Below are 16,629 nucleotides of genomic sequence, written 5' to 3' on the forward strand. Positions count from 1 at the left end.
GTTTGCATGTTCTCCCCGTGTCTGCGTGGGTTTCTTCCGGGTACTCCGGTTTCCTCCCACAGTCCAAAGACATGTAGGTAGGCCAATTGGAGACTCTAAATTGCCCATAGGTATGAGTGTGTGAGCGAATGGTGTGTGTGCCCTGCGATAGATTGGCGGCCTGTCCAGGATCTATTCCTGCCTCTCGCCTAATGCATGCTGGGAAAGGCTCCAGCACCCCTCACGACCCTGCTCAGGGTAAGCGGGTATAGATAATGGATGGATGGATGGATGGATGGATAATCCAAAACTGCAATCAGGCTCCTGCTAATAATTAACTAATAGCTATCAAGTTCAATGCCATTAAGAAATGGCATTGATGAGCCTTCTGTTGGTAGGTTGTTCAGAGTTTGAAGGTGTGATTTACTTGTATAAATTGTGTCAGCTGGTCCCCCTATAGCCCATCCAAAATTATGGGCATTAATATGAAGTTGGTCCACCTATTGCTGCTGTCGCAACCTCAGCTCTTCTGGGAAGGCTTTATACTAGATGTTGGAGCATTGCTGCAGGGATTTGCTTCGATTCAGCCAGAAGAGCTTTATAGTGAGGTTCGGCCAGATTAGGCCCAGCTCGTTGGCTTTCCAACTGATCCCAAAGGCGTTGGATGGGGTTGAGCTCGGGGCTCTGTGCAGGCCGGTCATGTTCATCCGCATCGTTCTTGACAAAACCATTTCTATATGGACCTTGCCGTGTGCCCGGGGCATAGTTATGCTGAAACAGGAAAGTGCTTTCCCCAAACTGTAGGGTAAGCACATAATCATCTAGAATGTGATTGTGTGCTGTAGCATTACGATTTGCCTTCACTGGAACTAAGGGGCTTAGCCCAAACCATGAAAAATAGCCCCAGACCAAGGGGTGTCCAGATACTTTTGTTCATATTGTGTATGTATGTGTGTGTATATTAAGGTGTGTTTACCAGCTGTTGGCAAGTGGGCATTTGTGTGTCTCTGTGTTCATTCAGCAGCTGAAGAAGACCCTCCTCCTCTCAGTAAGGGGTGTATATAAAATCTAAAATGGAGGGGCAGTGAATAAAAAATCTGTTGTAAATCCTACACGGGTTAGCGAATTTTAAGGAAATACCCTTTATAGCTGACAGTCTGCAGTTTATCCTCGTGGTCATTGTTTCAATTTAAATCCAATGAGTTGGAGTACAAAACAACAAAAAAATTGTCATTGCACACATACATTTATGTGTGTAGACTGTGTTTGTTAGAACGCATTATTGTATTCTGGAATAAAAACGGCATAACCCGAATATTTCTTTAACCAACGTCACAGCTGCACGTTCTCATGAATGGGGCCAATGAAGAGACGATTCGTCTGCGCCGCATGTTCGGCACGCGCGGCTCTTGTGTGTCCGTATTCCCACACACGTGTATGAAGCATGCATCCAGACGTGACTCCAATGGCTGCGGCTGTGTGTGTGTGTGTGCGAGTCGCTTCGCAACCAATAGAGAGCGTCCGAGATTAATCCGTGCGTGTGTGTGGCTGAGGTTGCGCACCCCCTCTGAAATACTGTCATATGACTCAGATAACTGATCCATGGAGTTACCCAGCTTCAACTCTCCACCATGGCCACACAGCAAAGCCAAATGGGACGCGCTCTGTACCTGTGAAACGGTACATCATGGCTCCAACTCTCCTCCAACGGCTTTTCTGCAAAAAAGCCAATGCGGCGTCTTCGAGGGATTATAAAGGACCGGATCTCTGGTAAGCGTTGCAGGATTGATACAGGTAGCCAGCTAGTTAGCTGTGCTGCTAGTAGCTAGCAACAAAGCGAGAGCCACCGCAGCACAGATGTGTTCCTGTCCTAAATATTTCTTCTGCACATTATGTCTCGCTCGCCCGCTACGTGCCTGCCGAGCAAGTTGCACGGTGTAGCCACAGATGAACGTGCACTTGGCGATAACTTTGAAGTCCTTTTCTGAATTCAAAAAAGCATTAATTCCTTCCGATTGACTCGCACAGGACAATGGACAGTCTGGCCATCGGCTAGCATGAACTAGCCGGTTATCTAACGTGAATTGTGGATAGATTGGTTGCGGGCTTTCCGTTTGGCTCGTGCTATTTTGCTTTAGGCTTCGTGCATAAAATGTACCTAAAACGTTAACTTATGGGACGTGGGCTGCGATCTCTATATTTGGTCAGGTACAGCGCGTTCCCACGTATAATGAGGATTAATGTGTGAAATGGTTGGGCAAAGAACTGCCGAGCATGCATCTGTGCGACTCTAGAGCCAGTTGGTGCGAAGGCTGTTGGAGGATGAGCTGAAAACTGGACGTCATAGGAGGTTAGTCACTATTGGTTATAAAACGGTTGTCCATAATGCGCGTGGACATCGACTGAATGTAGTGCTAATTTTCCAGTGGCCATTATGAAATCACACAAATGTAAGAAAGCCTTTGCTAGGAGTTTTCAGTTCTGTTGACTTACGTACTTTTGGACTTGGTAAAATGTTAGCTCGTCTTATATTTTGCCTGTGCATTCTGTGTTCAGTGGTGCATTGAATTTTTTTTTGAAACCTTTTCTTCTTGACAACCTTATGCACTACTTTATTTAGTTAAGAAATATAAGATACGTGTAGGTCGTCTTTGTTTTTTTTGATATTCCGAAATAACTGGTTATAATAAGAACTCGTATGGCACAATAAGCTTATAATATGGTACTTCGAGTCATAAGTCAGAAGCCATTTCCGCTGGAAAGTGACGCAGCCTTGTTTTGAATGAAGGGCATAAAACCAGTTTTATGAAAAAATGTTCTAGTACAGTTACATCTGGCTGACGTCGACTATTATTCTGGAACGAAAAGGCAAGCTCGTGCTGCGAACGCAATCAAAAACGTTCTCACAAAATGGTATTGCTTCCCTTTATCCTCAAAAAATATGTGCCCAATCCCGAGTCATCAGAGAAATGTTTGTGTGTTGATGTGAATTTTGAGTCAAGCACGATATATCGATGCCTGACGAAGGGCATGCAGTTGCTCAGCCAAAAAAATGCATGCATGTGCTACATTTCTGATGTGACAAGCATATCATACAAGACAGCTGTTGAGGCTTGTAGAGCTTTACAGTGAATGTTGGCCACTGTGAGGGTGCTTGGCTGTGGTGTTAAAAAATGTAATGTTATGTGTTGGCTGTGTAGCTTTTGGAGGGAGTTAAGACACTTCTGTGGAGCTAGGTAGAGAGGAGTGAATGTTTCTCCAAAGTGTGCATTTTTTCACCATAATTTATTGCGCAGACATAGTCGTTCAGGTGGTAGTTTCCTGCATTTAAGCCTGAATTAAAACAAAACAACAACAAAAAAAATGATGCACGTGATTATCCCGGTGTCAGATTTGACTTCTGCCACAGAGTAAAGAGGAGCTGTAATAAAATTTAAAAAAGAAGAATAAAAGTTAAAATTGAATTCGAAACATTTGTGTAGTCGTTGTCAGAGCACTGGACTGGAGTTGGTAATTACGTTAAGTAAGTGCTAAGGTCGCAGCGAAGGCTATATCCGTTCCGAATTACATGAGTGAACATGATTACCCTCCGGCTTCCGCAGTCATTCAGCAGCACAGAGGCGTAGGCTAATCGTGCTACACGCATTCAAATACAGATTCACAGCAGCAGAGTGTTTCTCAGTCTCGTTTTAAGTGCTGGGAATCCTGCGATAAAAGTAGATTGTAAAGCACCGGTCTCACCGTCCGCATCGAGATACGGTGAGCAGGGTAGGTCCCATAATTGCTGCATCACCAAGTCAACGCTGACGTAGCCTTTTATCGCAGACGGTGGCTACCAAATAGTACTGCATTTTTCAAAAACAGTTAAACAAAACCCATATCTAAGAGAAACAAGATCACAAACATTTCCACAAAAAATTCCCTGAAGCCCACCTCTGTGCCCAGCCCTGCTCTCATAGGCGGTTGCCATTTCAATTTAAGAATGCTCGTTACACCCAAACTGGCAGTTATTCCTGCGTTTAATCCTAACGTGAAAGTTTCGGTCGAATTGTTGTACATTGAGGTGGGATCACGCGTTTCAGGTGGGGCTCCCTCTGTCACGGTTATCTTAAAAAGTTGATAAAAGCCCCAGCACTTTTAGCGAGATGTGTGGCGCAGTCCGTAGGGCAACTCTCAATCCATAAACGACACCCCCCCCCCCCCCCCCCAATCACGTGCAGTCAGGAGTTCCCATGTGGAAAAAAGTAGTATGCTGCAGTACCTGAAGAATACTTGAAAGTATAGCTAATTAAATGTGTATCAAGTATGCTTAGTGTGCTATTTTTTTTAAACATGGGTTTATTCCCTCCCCCATCTTCTGCACTATGATCCCGTCTCAATCTGTAACTCTCTCTGCTTTCCCCCCTGAATAAAAAAAAAGAAAAATCTGAACACTTTTCCATGAACTTTGATTTTGGTCATGTGGAGATGACTGTCTTGGAGGGGTGCAGTGAGCACTAGGTTATCCCATAGTGGTCGGATCATGGCGAGGACTGTTGGACTGAATAGCCTGCTCTTGTCATTATGTTTTGTTATTGTTATGACCTGGTCTAGCGTCAGACCATAACAGGATGTACGTTAAGGGAAATGAGTGGGGGAATGGGTGGGAGAAATAATACTGCAAACCGACCAGTAACTCCGGTCCCTGTCCGCCCACCCAAATCTAACTGAGTACCGGGCACGGGACGGCTGTGAACGCTGAGCTTCGGACAGTTAGTCGGGTAGTCTGAAACCAAATTTTCGAGTAGTGTACCCCAAAAAGGGTGCAGGTTTTTGTTCTAGCCCAGCATGAAAACAGCATGATTCTACTTACAAAGGTCATGATTGAAGACCAAAATCAGTTGAATCTGGTGTCGTAGTCCTGGGCTAAAAGAAAAGAGACTAATAAAGAGACTCCACAGCTTTCTGGACTGATGTTCTCAACTTAACAATAAAGTAAACACGTCGAAATAATTTGTTTTACAAATAAAATATTTTTGGGTTTTTTTTCTCCCAAAAGTTGAAGGCTGTGCTCATCTGCTTACTCCATCGACGTCAGAAACTTGTTTGCGGTTTTGCGTTTATGTTGTAATGTGAAACAGGGAGGAATCGGCACCAACCAGTAACACCGGACAAATGCAGGATATTGATATAGGCCACGAATATCCATACTGTGCATCCCTTAATATAAGTATATGTTCAAATTTTTTTTAAAAAGGATTCAAGAAAACTTAGAAGTGGTGTATTTCCACATGGCTGCCAAAGGTCCGAACCTTTCAGAGTTAAGAAGGACTTTTCCGTTCCCAGAGCGTTCGTATCTCAGCGTGTCTGCTGCACTTTGTTCTGTGTCAGGTGCTCAGGTGCTCAGGTGCTCCAGTGCCCATTGATAAGGGAAACCGGAGCGATATAGCGCCTGACCGGGGACGCTCTTCCTCATCCTCGGCTGATCTGTGAGCGTAGTCACACAGCGCCACCGCACTGGGCCTCCCCCCCCCCCCCCCCACCCCCCCGACTTTCGCACACCCTCCACCCGTCAGGCTGTCTGTGCTGTGATTCATTGCGGCTGAGTGTCACATGCTCTCTGTGGCGGGGGGGGGGGGGGGGGGGGGGGGGGTGCGGGGTGTGGGGTGTGTGTGGGGGGGAGGGTGTGAGTGTGTGAGGTGGTTGTCCGTGCTGAAAAACCTGACTCGCTGCATTGTGACTCGCATTTCGTTGCAGTCGGAGGTGGGGGGGGGCGGGGGCTGGGGGGATTGGGGGGGGGGGGGGGGGGGGGGGGGGGTAATAGCAGACAGGTCCTATCCTGGTACTTCGCCCGCTCGCGAACGGAAGCGGCGCTTTCCCGTGCTGGTGGTGTGGAGCCAGCGGGGTCAGAATTGGGTTTTGGAGTGGCATCTGTTGCTTTTAATCCCAGGCGGCAGGGCGCTGGTGTTGTGCCCTTGAGCAGAGCAACTTCCCCCGAATCTATAAACAAGTCCTCTTTCAGTCGTGGCGACATGCTAAAATATGAATTTCAAGAAAAGGGAAATGGCTCTGAAGGAAATAAAAATGGCATGCTGTTAGAGATGAACACTAATTTAAAATGGATCCTCATTCAATTGCGTAGTATATACTTATCACTATAATTTGTAATTATTATTTTTGTTCTGTAGACATGGTTTTGCATTAACAGTTGAAACGGAACTTGTCATATTTCCACAGTATTTTGTGTAGACATTGGCAGAGTTTAACATTAGTCAGCATTTGCCCTTAAATTCGTTAAATTGAATTTCAATTTTATGTTTTTCCTTCACAAACACAGGTCGGCGAGTTCAGCAGCAACTAAAACTGACCTGCCAAACAAAATTTGTGAATCAAAAGTGTGACTCTTGCGTTTGCTTGTAACTCTAAGTGACGGGCAGCTCTGTCTGGATTGAATGCGCGTGAAGGGCAAAGATTCCAAACCACGAGATTGGTCAAGTTCTCCACCAATGACCTCCTGACTGTGCGTCGGGCTCCACTTTCCCACTGCAGATGCAGCACAGTCACACTCACATGCGTCTGCCACAGGGACTTTTCATGTGCATCCCATGAGAAGGACGCCTCGTGATTGTGCAAAAAAAAAAAATAAATAAAAAAGAAAAGAAATGCTACTGGCTAATCAGAAAAGTTGAGTGCGCTGCAGTTAGTCATTTGAATTTTTTTTTTTTTTTTTTTTCCCCCTTTTGCTCAGATCCACATGCTGGTGAGCCCTTGTGCCTTGGCTGTGCAGCGTGATGGCGGTGTGTTGCGCGAGGCTGAGCGTCGATCGATCGCGCTGCGCCCCGTGTGCGGAGTGCAGGGTTTGCGAGCGGTCAGACGACGGGCGTTGTGTGTGTGTTTGGCGTCCTTGGCCTCCTACTTGCCCCTGGTCTGTTTGTGTAGGAATAAATATCTTCAGGAACTGCAAACTCGCAGCGTGATTTTGTGCGAGGCACGCACATGACAGCAGAAGGATTGTGGCTTCTGTCGAAATAATAAAATAAAATAAATAAATACAGTGTTACATTACAGGCATTTAGCAGATGCACTGATCCAGAGCGACTTCCTTTTGTATTTTTATCCTGAATGTATGTCGAAGCAATGCAGGTTAAGTGCTTTTCTCAAGGGGTTATCACGACAGTCTCCTACCTGGGAATCAAACCTGCAACGTTTTGGCTACAAGCCCAGTTCCCCAGCCTAATTATTCAACACTGGTGCCTGGTTGTGAAGCTGAAATGGATTTCACTCGGTTTTTTTGTTGGCCAAATAAACATGGATTTGGATTCTGTAGAAAGTGTAAATTTGTCTGCCCTCTTGGCTGCAGCAGTGTACAGATGATCTGTTTAGCAGTGGGTGGGGGAGGGCGGGGGTGCAGGGGGGGGGGGTTTGCATTCTGTAAACGCAGCCCGATGTGTGCAGAAGGTGGCTGTGTCGGGTGGGGGGGTGGGGGGTCATATGATTGTGCTCGTGCTGTCACATGGTACGTGTCGAGCGAGAGGCGAGTTTGGCCTGACTTCTGACCGGGATGATGGCTCTTCCTGTCCGTCAAAGCAGACTTGAGCGAACTGAGCTTCTCCGTTTCCTGCTGAGGTGAGAGTGAGCTCCCTGAGCTCCCTGTGCTCCCTGTGCTCCCTGTGCTCCCTGTGCTGGATCACCTTTTCCCTGCGTGCGAGCGTGAGGAAGTCTGGCTAGCCCCCCCCCTCCCCCCCTCCCCCGCGCGTCTGGCGGCCACCGTTCCCGCTGCGGTGTGGAATTCCGCGGAGCAGCGCCTGGTCACACTGCGAGCACCTGACTCTGGGGGGGGGGGGGGGGGGGGTCTGCCAAACAAAACACCGTTTTTTTTTTTTTTTTTTTTTTTTTTAAATGCGGAAGCCACCGCGGGTCTGCTGGAGGAAACGGAGGCTTCCTGCTCGAGACCGCGGGCGGCGGGACGCAGCGGCAAAGTGTGCGCGGGCGAGAGAGGGGAGGAAGGCGTTTAGCGGGCGAGCGAGAGAGAGAGAGGAGGGGGAAAGGTGGGAGGAAGTGTGTGGTAGCTGTCGTATCCTAGGTGAGAGGCCAGTTCTTTTTTTTTTTTTGGTGAGGCTCTTTTTGTAAGGTCACGTCGGAGCAGCGACAGTCATAAGCCTCTTTTGAATTTACTATGAAGATCAAGAGGAGCAGAAAATCCAGTTTTGTCGCTGGTTTTTCGCAGGTGGTGCCGGTCTACGGCAGGTAATGGTCTCCGTCACCTGAAAACTTTATGTTCAGTGATTGTTCTTGTTTGTGAGAGAGTCTTGGCCTGGAACTGACACACACATCGCATGCTCTTGTTTTGCGTTCTTTAATACTTGCGTTCTCTTGTCTGTTTTTATGTGCTTTTAATGTTGTACTATGGCTTCTCGTCTGGTCTGCTTGTTATTAATGTGTTAACATCAGCCTGTCCAGGGACAACAGATGGAAATTAGCGATCTAGCTAAATCTGGCACATTTACATCACGTAACAGTGATGTTGATCAATGTGTATTATCCCTGTCAAATAAATAAATAAAATTAATAAACACCGTGAAAAGTCCAGTGTCTTTAATCAAAGCTGTCCAACCTTATGTGCATATAATATGAGTTACTGTATCTCAGTAATCTTTTTTTTATTATTTATTTTTTTGTTAAGAAGTGTATTTCACTGCAAATATTAGAGTTATGGTCTGAAACTGGTAGAGATTTACCTTTGATGTGTATTTCTATTCCTCAAAGTATTTTCACTGCATCACCTAAAAACGATACGTGTAAGAATAATTCGTTTACCGTGCTCTTACAAAGTGTGGAAATGTATTAAAATGTGATGCTCGTGGATGTCTGACTTTGTGATTTGTCCTGTGGAGTTAAATTGGAGTGTAGACTAATGGTCTGTAGTGATACTGAGCATCTATCTTTATTTATTTTTTTTATTTCACCAGGCAAGTCATTAAGAACAAATTCTTATTTTACAATGGCAGCCTTGGCAAGCGACAAAAGCCACTTAAGGGAAGGGAAGGTGGGCTAGAAGATAAAAGCGTGTTAACAGGACAAAATACAATCAGTAATAACAAACTGAACACAGGCGCATGAACACACAGGCAAGCAAACAGACAGTCGACAAACGAGATATGGGGGGGGGGGGGAATAAAAATCTGATGCCAGTTCCCCGACTGAAATGCTGACTCAGCTCGGCGCGCTCAGTGTGCGTGTGCCGACCGGCGAGCTTTCGGTTACCGTGGCGTCCGAGCTCTGTTTACGGGACCCGTCTCTCTCGCACCCTCAGCCAGCGTGCGACGCCAGCGCCCGATCGGGTCATGTGAGCGGGTGAAAGGTCAGGAGTGATGTTATTTAGGAAACACTCGTGTGGTGAGAAGCTGTTCCCCTGCTCTGGTGCAGCCCATGGCTCTGCGCATGTGTGGCCAAGATTGCATTTATTTAAGGTTTTTTTTTTTTGTGTGTGGAAACTGGCAGTAGGTCTGTTTCAAAGCGAGCCAAACCCAGAGCGCGGAGTTGAGTTTAGGTCTGTGAACGGTTCCGTTTGGAGGTGGTTCTCTAGGGGTGGTGTTGGTTTTGTAAAAGAGGGCTGAATGTTTCGGGTTGTTTTGTTTTGTTTGGTTTTTTTTGTCTTGGGAAGCGATGCATGCGAGAGCCTTGGCTGGGGGCCCATTGGCTGGGGGTGTGATCACGTGATCTGGAAGTCAAGGGCCCATTGGCTGTTGGGGGCATGATCATGTGGCAGGAAGTCAAGGTCAATCAGTCTTCGCATCTTTGCTTGTGGGGGAAAAAAAAAAGAAAGAACACAAAACAAAACAAAAATGTGCTGAACAAGAACGGTGCCCCCGGTATCTGCAAAGGAAGTTTTTTTTTTTTTTTTTTTCCACATGCAACGTTCCGTTAAAAAAAAAACAAGGTGGGGGGGTGGGGGGGGAGATGGTGGAGGGTTTGGGGTCGGAAAAGGGAGGAGGGAGAAAAAAAAAAACAGTAGAGCGAGACAAAGTAGCGCGAGGCTTTTCAGAGACGCTGCTGCCCGCCCCCCCCCTCGAACCCCCCCCCCACCCCCCCCTTGAACCCCCCCCACCCCGCCGGACCATGAGCAGCGTCTTTGATTCGGCGGTGGCGTGCACCGCCAGCTCGCGGGCTCCCGCTGCCGGGCCCGGGCCCGAGCGACCGCCCCGCCCGCCGGCGGCAGATTCTCCGTGTCAGGCGCATAAAGGACGGGTCTGTGCGGCCCGCGGGCCCCCCCCCCCCCCCCCCGACCCCCCACCCCGCAGAAAGCATGCGCTGTCCTGCGCCTCTCTCTCGCATTGTCTCTTGTTCCTCGGTGGCGTGCAGCTGGGGCGGCAGCGTCTCGGGTTTGGGCTGCCGCGCGCGTCGTCGTCGTCGTCGTCGGGGGCGACCGGGAGCCGTTGGTGGGGGGAAAAAAAAAGGGGTCAAGCGGCGCTTCGGGGGGATTTTTTTTGGGGGGGTCTCCTCTTGTCGGTGCTGCTCTTTCGTTACCGTTGGCTCTTTCGTTACTGTTCGTAGCTGGAGAAACGCGACCTCACTGAACGGCTCTGCGACGACGCTGAGCGTAGCTGAAGTACTGCGAGGCTACTGCACGGCGCTGGACGGTCGCGACGTTACTCCCTGGCGCTACCGAATTGCGACGCTGCTGACCGCAGCTGGAGAAATGCGACGACGTTGCCCGGGGCTGGAGAGTTGGGCCGTTACTGACCGGATCTGTGGAATTGCGACGCTGCTGACCGCAGCTGGAGAAATGCGATGGAACATTGCCATTATCGACTGACGCTGCGGAATTGCAGTATTACTTACCGGGGCTGCAGAAGTATGATGTTACTCTCAGTGACCGGGGCTGCAGGAATGCGATGGTTTTGACTGGGGCTTGAGAAATGCAACATTGCTGAGCAGCGTTGGAGAAATGCGACGTACTGGGGAATTGTAATGTTACCGATTGGTGGTGGAGAAATGCGATGTTACTGATTGGATAGATGCGATGTTACTGATTGGACCTGGAGAAATGCAATGTTACTGATTGGATAAATGCGATGTTACTGATTGGACCAGTGGGAGAAATGCAATGTTACTGACTGGACCTGCAGAAATGCAATGTTACTGATTGGACCAGTTGGAGAAATGCGATGTTTCTGATAGGAGCAGCTGTAGAAATGCGATGTTCCTGAGCGGAGTCGGAGAGATGCGCTGGTGGGAGGGCCGGGGGCGGCCCGCTTTGTGCCCCAGTGTGGCGGCTGTGGAGACCAGCCTTCTGGGAAATGGCGCATTTCCACTGTAACTGGCCCGAGGAGGCGGTACCATAGATCTGCACTGGACAGACTGTTACCCTCACCACACGCACACACACACACACGCACGCACACAGACTCAGACTCTCTCTCTCACACACACACACACACACACACACACAGACTCTCTCTCTCACACACACACACAGACTCTCTCTCTCTCTCTCTCTCTCTCACACACACACACACACAGACTCTCTCTCTCGCTCTCTCTCTCTCTCTCTCTCTCACACACACACACGCACACGCACACAGACTCAGACTCTCTCTCTCTCACACACACACACACACACACACACAATGCAGCACAGAGGCCTCAGTGGCCGGCTCCAGCGGGTCATGTGACAATCTCGTGCTTTAGGATGTTCTCCTCTCTGGGATAACTCTAAGGGCCTGGGAGCTGCAAAGCCAGAGCGAGCCGGGAACAATCCCCCCCCCCCCCGTCTGAAAAGGGGGGGGTCGTCCACGGCAGGATGGAGAGCAGGTACAGTACGGGGAGGGGGGGGGCGGTTCCTCAGGTATGGCCACCCGAAGCAGTGGCGCACTCTGTGATCGTTTAGTCTGGTCTGGTCTGTTCTGTTATCTCGCCCTTCGGCTGTCTGGTCTGGTCGCTGTTGCTGCATCAGGCGCTTGCTTTGGGAAACAAGGACAGACCAGCGTGACAGGGGCTCATTGATCCAGTTCATTTGCATCTAGCCTACCTTTAAAGTTAGTTTGCGTATACGCAGGGTAGATGGAAAGCAATAGACCATCACTCAATGCAGTTTAGGCACAGAGGGATTCATTAACGGTGTAGATTTTTATCATTAATATTCACGGCCTTCAGGATGTGATTTGGCTTTAATATTTTAGAACTTGAAGTTTCTTAAGAGCGTTTAAAATTAAAATAAAATACGTTGGGGGTTTTTATACTTTTTAAAAAACTGTAACTGAAACTCTCTTCTTGGTTTTGTTTATGTTCATTTACAGCTTTTCCACGAGTGCGAACTAACACTGGAAATAACACTCAGGGCAAGGAGTAGCCTAACTTTTTCAGTTTGTTTTTCGTCCTTTCATTTAAGCTCTCCAAGTTCTGGATGAATAAAACCAGTCAGTGCTGTTCATTTTCATTAATCCTGGACTGGCTGCCAAATGGAGGTCGATGTGGAGCGTTAGAACAGGTTTCGTGGGCTTTGCTAGTCTGCAGTTTGTGGGGTTTTTTTTCACGCTGGTTTTGGCTCAGGCGGGACAGCGAGTGTGACTGCGTCGAAGCTTCTGTGACCTGACCCTGTTCCTGTCTCTCTCTCTCCTCCCTCCCCGCCCCCCCCCCCCCCCCCCGCCCCCCCCCACAGCTGGGCGTCGTCCGAATTGGACCTGAACCAGATCCGCTTGATCGTCTACCAGGACTGCGAGCGCAGGGGACGCCAGGTTCTGTTCGACTCCAAAGCCATCCGCAAGCTCGATGGATCCGACCCGGTACGTGCTCTGCGGTTCTGTCTGTACGCCCTCTGATCTGAGCCTGGTGGTAAAAATGGGCTGCAGTGTAGTATAATGGGTAAGGTGCTGGTCTTGCAACCTAAAGGTCACTGGTTCGATTCCCGGGTATGGACCCTGCCGTTGTACCCTTGAGCAAGGTGCTTAACCTGCATTGCTTCAGTATACATCCAGCTGTATAAATGGGTGCAATGTAAATGCTATGTAAGTTGCTGTGTAAAATGTTGTATTAGTTGCTGTAGATGAGAGCGTCTGCTAATTGCCTGCAATGCTAAAAAATAAGAGACTGTTGTGAATGGGAGAAGGCAGCTATTTACACAAGCTCTAATTAGGGTTTGCTGCTCGTCAGATTTCTGCCATATAAATGCCGCAGGCTTCTGTTTAATGTGCTGGTTAGTCTGTGTGTGTGTGAAGAGAGCCGCTCTCTGTTTCTCCCCGAAGCTTCGCGCGGTTTAGCGTGCCGTCGCGGTGGTCTGCGCCGCGGCGGTTAGCCTGTTGCGGTCGGGCTGCGGTTCGCCTTGTTCTGGCGTGGAAGCGCGCCGTTTATGAATGGCGTCTCTTTACCGTGTAAACACCCGAGAGACGCTCCCCCCCCACCCCCACCCCCCCCCGCTGTGTCGTCTAAAAACACAGAGGTGGTCGGAACGGGATCCTCGTTGCCCGTTTCTTCTCAGCCAATCAGGATGTGTTTTCGCGCTCCGCTCAGCGTCTTATCTTTGGCCCAATCGGGGCCCAATGTGAGCGCTCTGGCCTTTTGGCAGCACGGCAGTTTTTTAACGGTCACACCTGGAGCGGTTGCTATGACGCTGGTTACTATGACGCCGGTGACTATGACTATGGGTTACCAGGAACCCCAGGGAGTGTATTCAGGTGTGGCGAATGAGGCTGAGCGTTTCAGGTGCTGATTACTCTCAATTAAACAATAAAAAAGCTCTTCGGCCTGTTAATTGTGAAACTAAAGTGAAAAAAAACCTCTGAAGCGTGTCAGGTTGTGTGTAAATAAAAACTGTGTTTCAAATATTTTGGTCACACTCCGATTTTTTATTTACGTGATAAAGGAGAGAGGTTTGGGGTAATTTTGGGGTATCTCCCTTCAGAAAAGAGCGCCTTCGTACCCTCGGAGAGAGGACATGTCTGAACGGATCCAGGATTTGTCCTGGGATGAGCGGTGTTCCTAATCAAAAGCGTGTGACTGTGGGGATGGTGTGACTCCAGAACGCTGTGTCGTGTCCTGTCCTGAAAGTGTCCAGTGTGCGTGTTGTGATGAAAGGGAGAGAGGCGGTGGCCGGTGGTGTTGACGGTAGTGACGGTGGTGTGTGGTGGTGTTGGTGGTGGTGATGGTGCTGGTGTTGGTGGTGGCGGTGGGTTTGCTGGTGGTGTTGGCGGTGGTGGCGGTGGAGGCAGTCGCGGTATTGGCAGTGGCGGTGTTGGTGGGGTTGACGGTGGTGGTTGGTGGCGGTGTTGGCAGTGGTGTTGGCAGTGGCGGTGTTCGCGGTGGTGGTGGCAGTGTTGGCGGGGGTGTTGGTGGTGATGTTGGCGGTGTTGGTGGTGGTGTTCGCGGTGGTGGTGGCAGTGTTGGCGGGGGTGTTGGTGGCGATGTTGGCGGTGTTGGTGGTGGTGTTCGTGGTGGTGGTGTTCGCGGTGGTGGTGGCAGTGTTGGTGGCGATGTTGGTGGTGGTGTTCACGGTGGTGGTGGTGTTCGCGGTGGTGGTGGCAGTGTTGGTGGCGATGTTGGCGGTGTTGGTGGTGGTGTTCACGGTGGTGGTGGTGTTCGCGGTGGTGGTGGCAGTGTTGGTGGCGATGTTGGCGGTGTTGGTGGTGGTGTTGGCAGTGGTGTTGACGGTGGTGGTTGGTGGCGGTGTTGGCAGTGGTGTTGGCAGTGGCGGTGTTCGCGGTGGTGGTGGCAGTGTTGGCGGGGGTGTTGGTGGTGATGTTGGCGGTGTTGGTGGTGGTGTTCGCGGTGGTGGTGGCAGTGTTGGCGGGGGTGTTGGTGGCGATGTTGGCGGTGTTGGTGGTGGTGTTCGTGGTGGTGGTGTTCGCGGTGGTGGTGGCAGTGTTGGTGGCGATGTTGGTGGTGGTGTTCACGGTGGTGGTGGTGTTCGCGGTGGTGGTGGCAGTGTTGGTGGCGATGTTGGCGGTGTTGGTGGTGGTGTTCACGGTGGTGGTGGTGTTCGCGGTGGTGGTGGCAGTGTTGGTGGCGATGTTGGCGGTGTTGGTGGTGGTGTTGGCAGTGGCGGTGTTGGCGGTGGTGTTGGCAGTGGCGGTGGGGTTGCTGGTGGTGTTGGCAGTGGTGTTGACGGTGGTGGTGGTTGGTGGCGGTGGTGGCAGTGGAGGCAGTGGCGGTATTGGCAGTGGCGGTGTTGGCGGTGGAGGCAGTGGTGGTGTTGGCGGTGATGTTGGCAGTGGTGGTGTTGGCGGTGGAGGCAGTGACGGTATTGGCAGTGGCGGTGTTGGTGGGTTGATGGTGTGTGGCAGTGTTGGTGGTGGTGATGGTGTGTGGTGGTGTTGGCGGTGGCGGTGGTGTTGGCAGTGGTGTTGACGGTGGTGGCGGTGGTGGTGGTTGGTGGCGGTGGTGGCAGTGGAGGCAGTGGCGATGGTGTTGGTGTTGGCGATGGTGTTGGCAGTGGTGGTGTTGGCGGTGGTGTTGGCAGTGGTGGTGTTGGCAGTGGTGGTGGTGGCGGTGAAGGCAGTCGCGGTATTGACAGTGGCGGTGTTGGTGGTAACAGCTCCGGTCGGAGCCGCGGAAGCCGTCACGTGCTCTGTAATCCGAAGTAGGCGATGGATCCCGTGACGGGTCTGGCTGATCAGCTGCTTCCTCGTGTGGCCTATGTAGGTCAGGGAGGCCACGCCCCCACGCGGCCCCCAGAGTCCAGGCCATTGGCTCTCCATGCGGTTGGAGGTGAAATAGGGGCGGGGCTTTCAGGTGATTGGCAGGATGGGGTGGAGTTGCTGATGTGCACGGTGAGAAATCTCAGGTTTCTTTCTTATTTTTTTCTTTTTTTCTTTTCGTCCCACTTCTCCATCCGCTGAGTGCTTTGGAAGACGGCCGGAAGTGCACGCTTCCCTTTTTCTTTCTGCTCCCTTCGCTTTTTAAAATGATTTTATTTGGAAAGGGGTACACCCCCCCCCCCCTTCTCAACAGCAACTCCTACTTCTGCTACACATGCTCGTGTGGCAGATGTCTCTGATGTCATGTTATTTTGTGTGCGGGATCCAAACCGTTCGGCGTGTTACCCGACCCCAACCAGCTGCGTGCTGTCTGGAGCTCCACAAACCACACAGAGCTGGGATCCCACAAATGCCTTGGGAGCTGACTTGGGAACGCTGGGTCCTGCTAGGAATCCCTGGCGGACTCATTAACCCCGTGTGGGACACGTGCTCCCCCCCCCCCCGCCCCCCCGGGGGCTCGCTGCACATCACGGGGCGGGCCCGCTCTAAATTTGGCCCAGCGCGTGTAATAACATTGTACTGGCCCAGCCCCAGAGTAACAGCAGCGCACTGGGTCACTAGCCCCAGAGTTACAGCAGCGCACTGGGTCACTAGGGTAGCGAGATCACTGCCTGACACTGGATCCGGTTTCTGGTTCATGCGCCCTGCAGGGAGAAATATAGGTCAGGTTGACTGGCCTAAAAAACGTTATCGCTTTGTTTAAACTTTACTCGGGGAAAACTAAATAAATGAACACTTTGCCCCCTCCCTGAGTGAGCTGTGCTTCTCCTCCTGTCTGCCTGCTCAGCAGAAAACACACACGCACACACACATGCACAAACACACATAAGCACGCACACGTGCACACAAACACACGCACACGTGTGCGCACACACGCTTGCATGCACACGTGCACACAGACACGCACAGACACATACAC

The 16,629-nt window shown here is 50.4% G+C and overlaps 1 protein-coding gene across 5 annotated transcripts in view; it reads left to right on the forward strand.

The window, feature by feature from the left end:
- The first annotated feature begins 1,419 nt into the window (after positions 1–1,419).
- Positions 1,420–16,629, forward strand: part of fnip2 (folliculin interacting protein 2) — a 38,620-nt gene continuing 23,410 nt past the window's right edge. For 2 of the 5 annotated variants that reach the window (XM_035419324.1, XM_035419325.1), the window contains exons 1-2: positions 1,420–1,749; positions 12,620–12,743. In XM_035419324.1, coding sequence (XP_035275215.1) covers positions 1,562–1,749; positions 12,620–12,743 — 312 coding nt within the window. In that variant the 5' untranslated portion in view covers positions 1,420–1,561. Of the gene's footprint in view, positions 1,750–8,072; positions 8,206–11,556; positions 11,773–12,619; positions 12,744–16,629 lie in introns of those variants that run through there. The other 3 variants (XM_035419326.1, XM_035419327.1, XM_035419328.1) reach the window with 3 other exon arrangements.

The sequence above is a fragment of the Anguilla anguilla genome, chromosome 5 (genome assembly GCF_013347855.1).
Source record: "Anguilla anguilla isolate fAngAng1 chromosome 5, fAngAng1.pri, whole genome shotgun sequence".
In the NCBI taxonomy this organism is placed as follows: domain Eukaryota; kingdom Metazoa; phylum Chordata; class Actinopteri; order Anguilliformes; family Anguillidae; genus Anguilla; species Anguilla anguilla.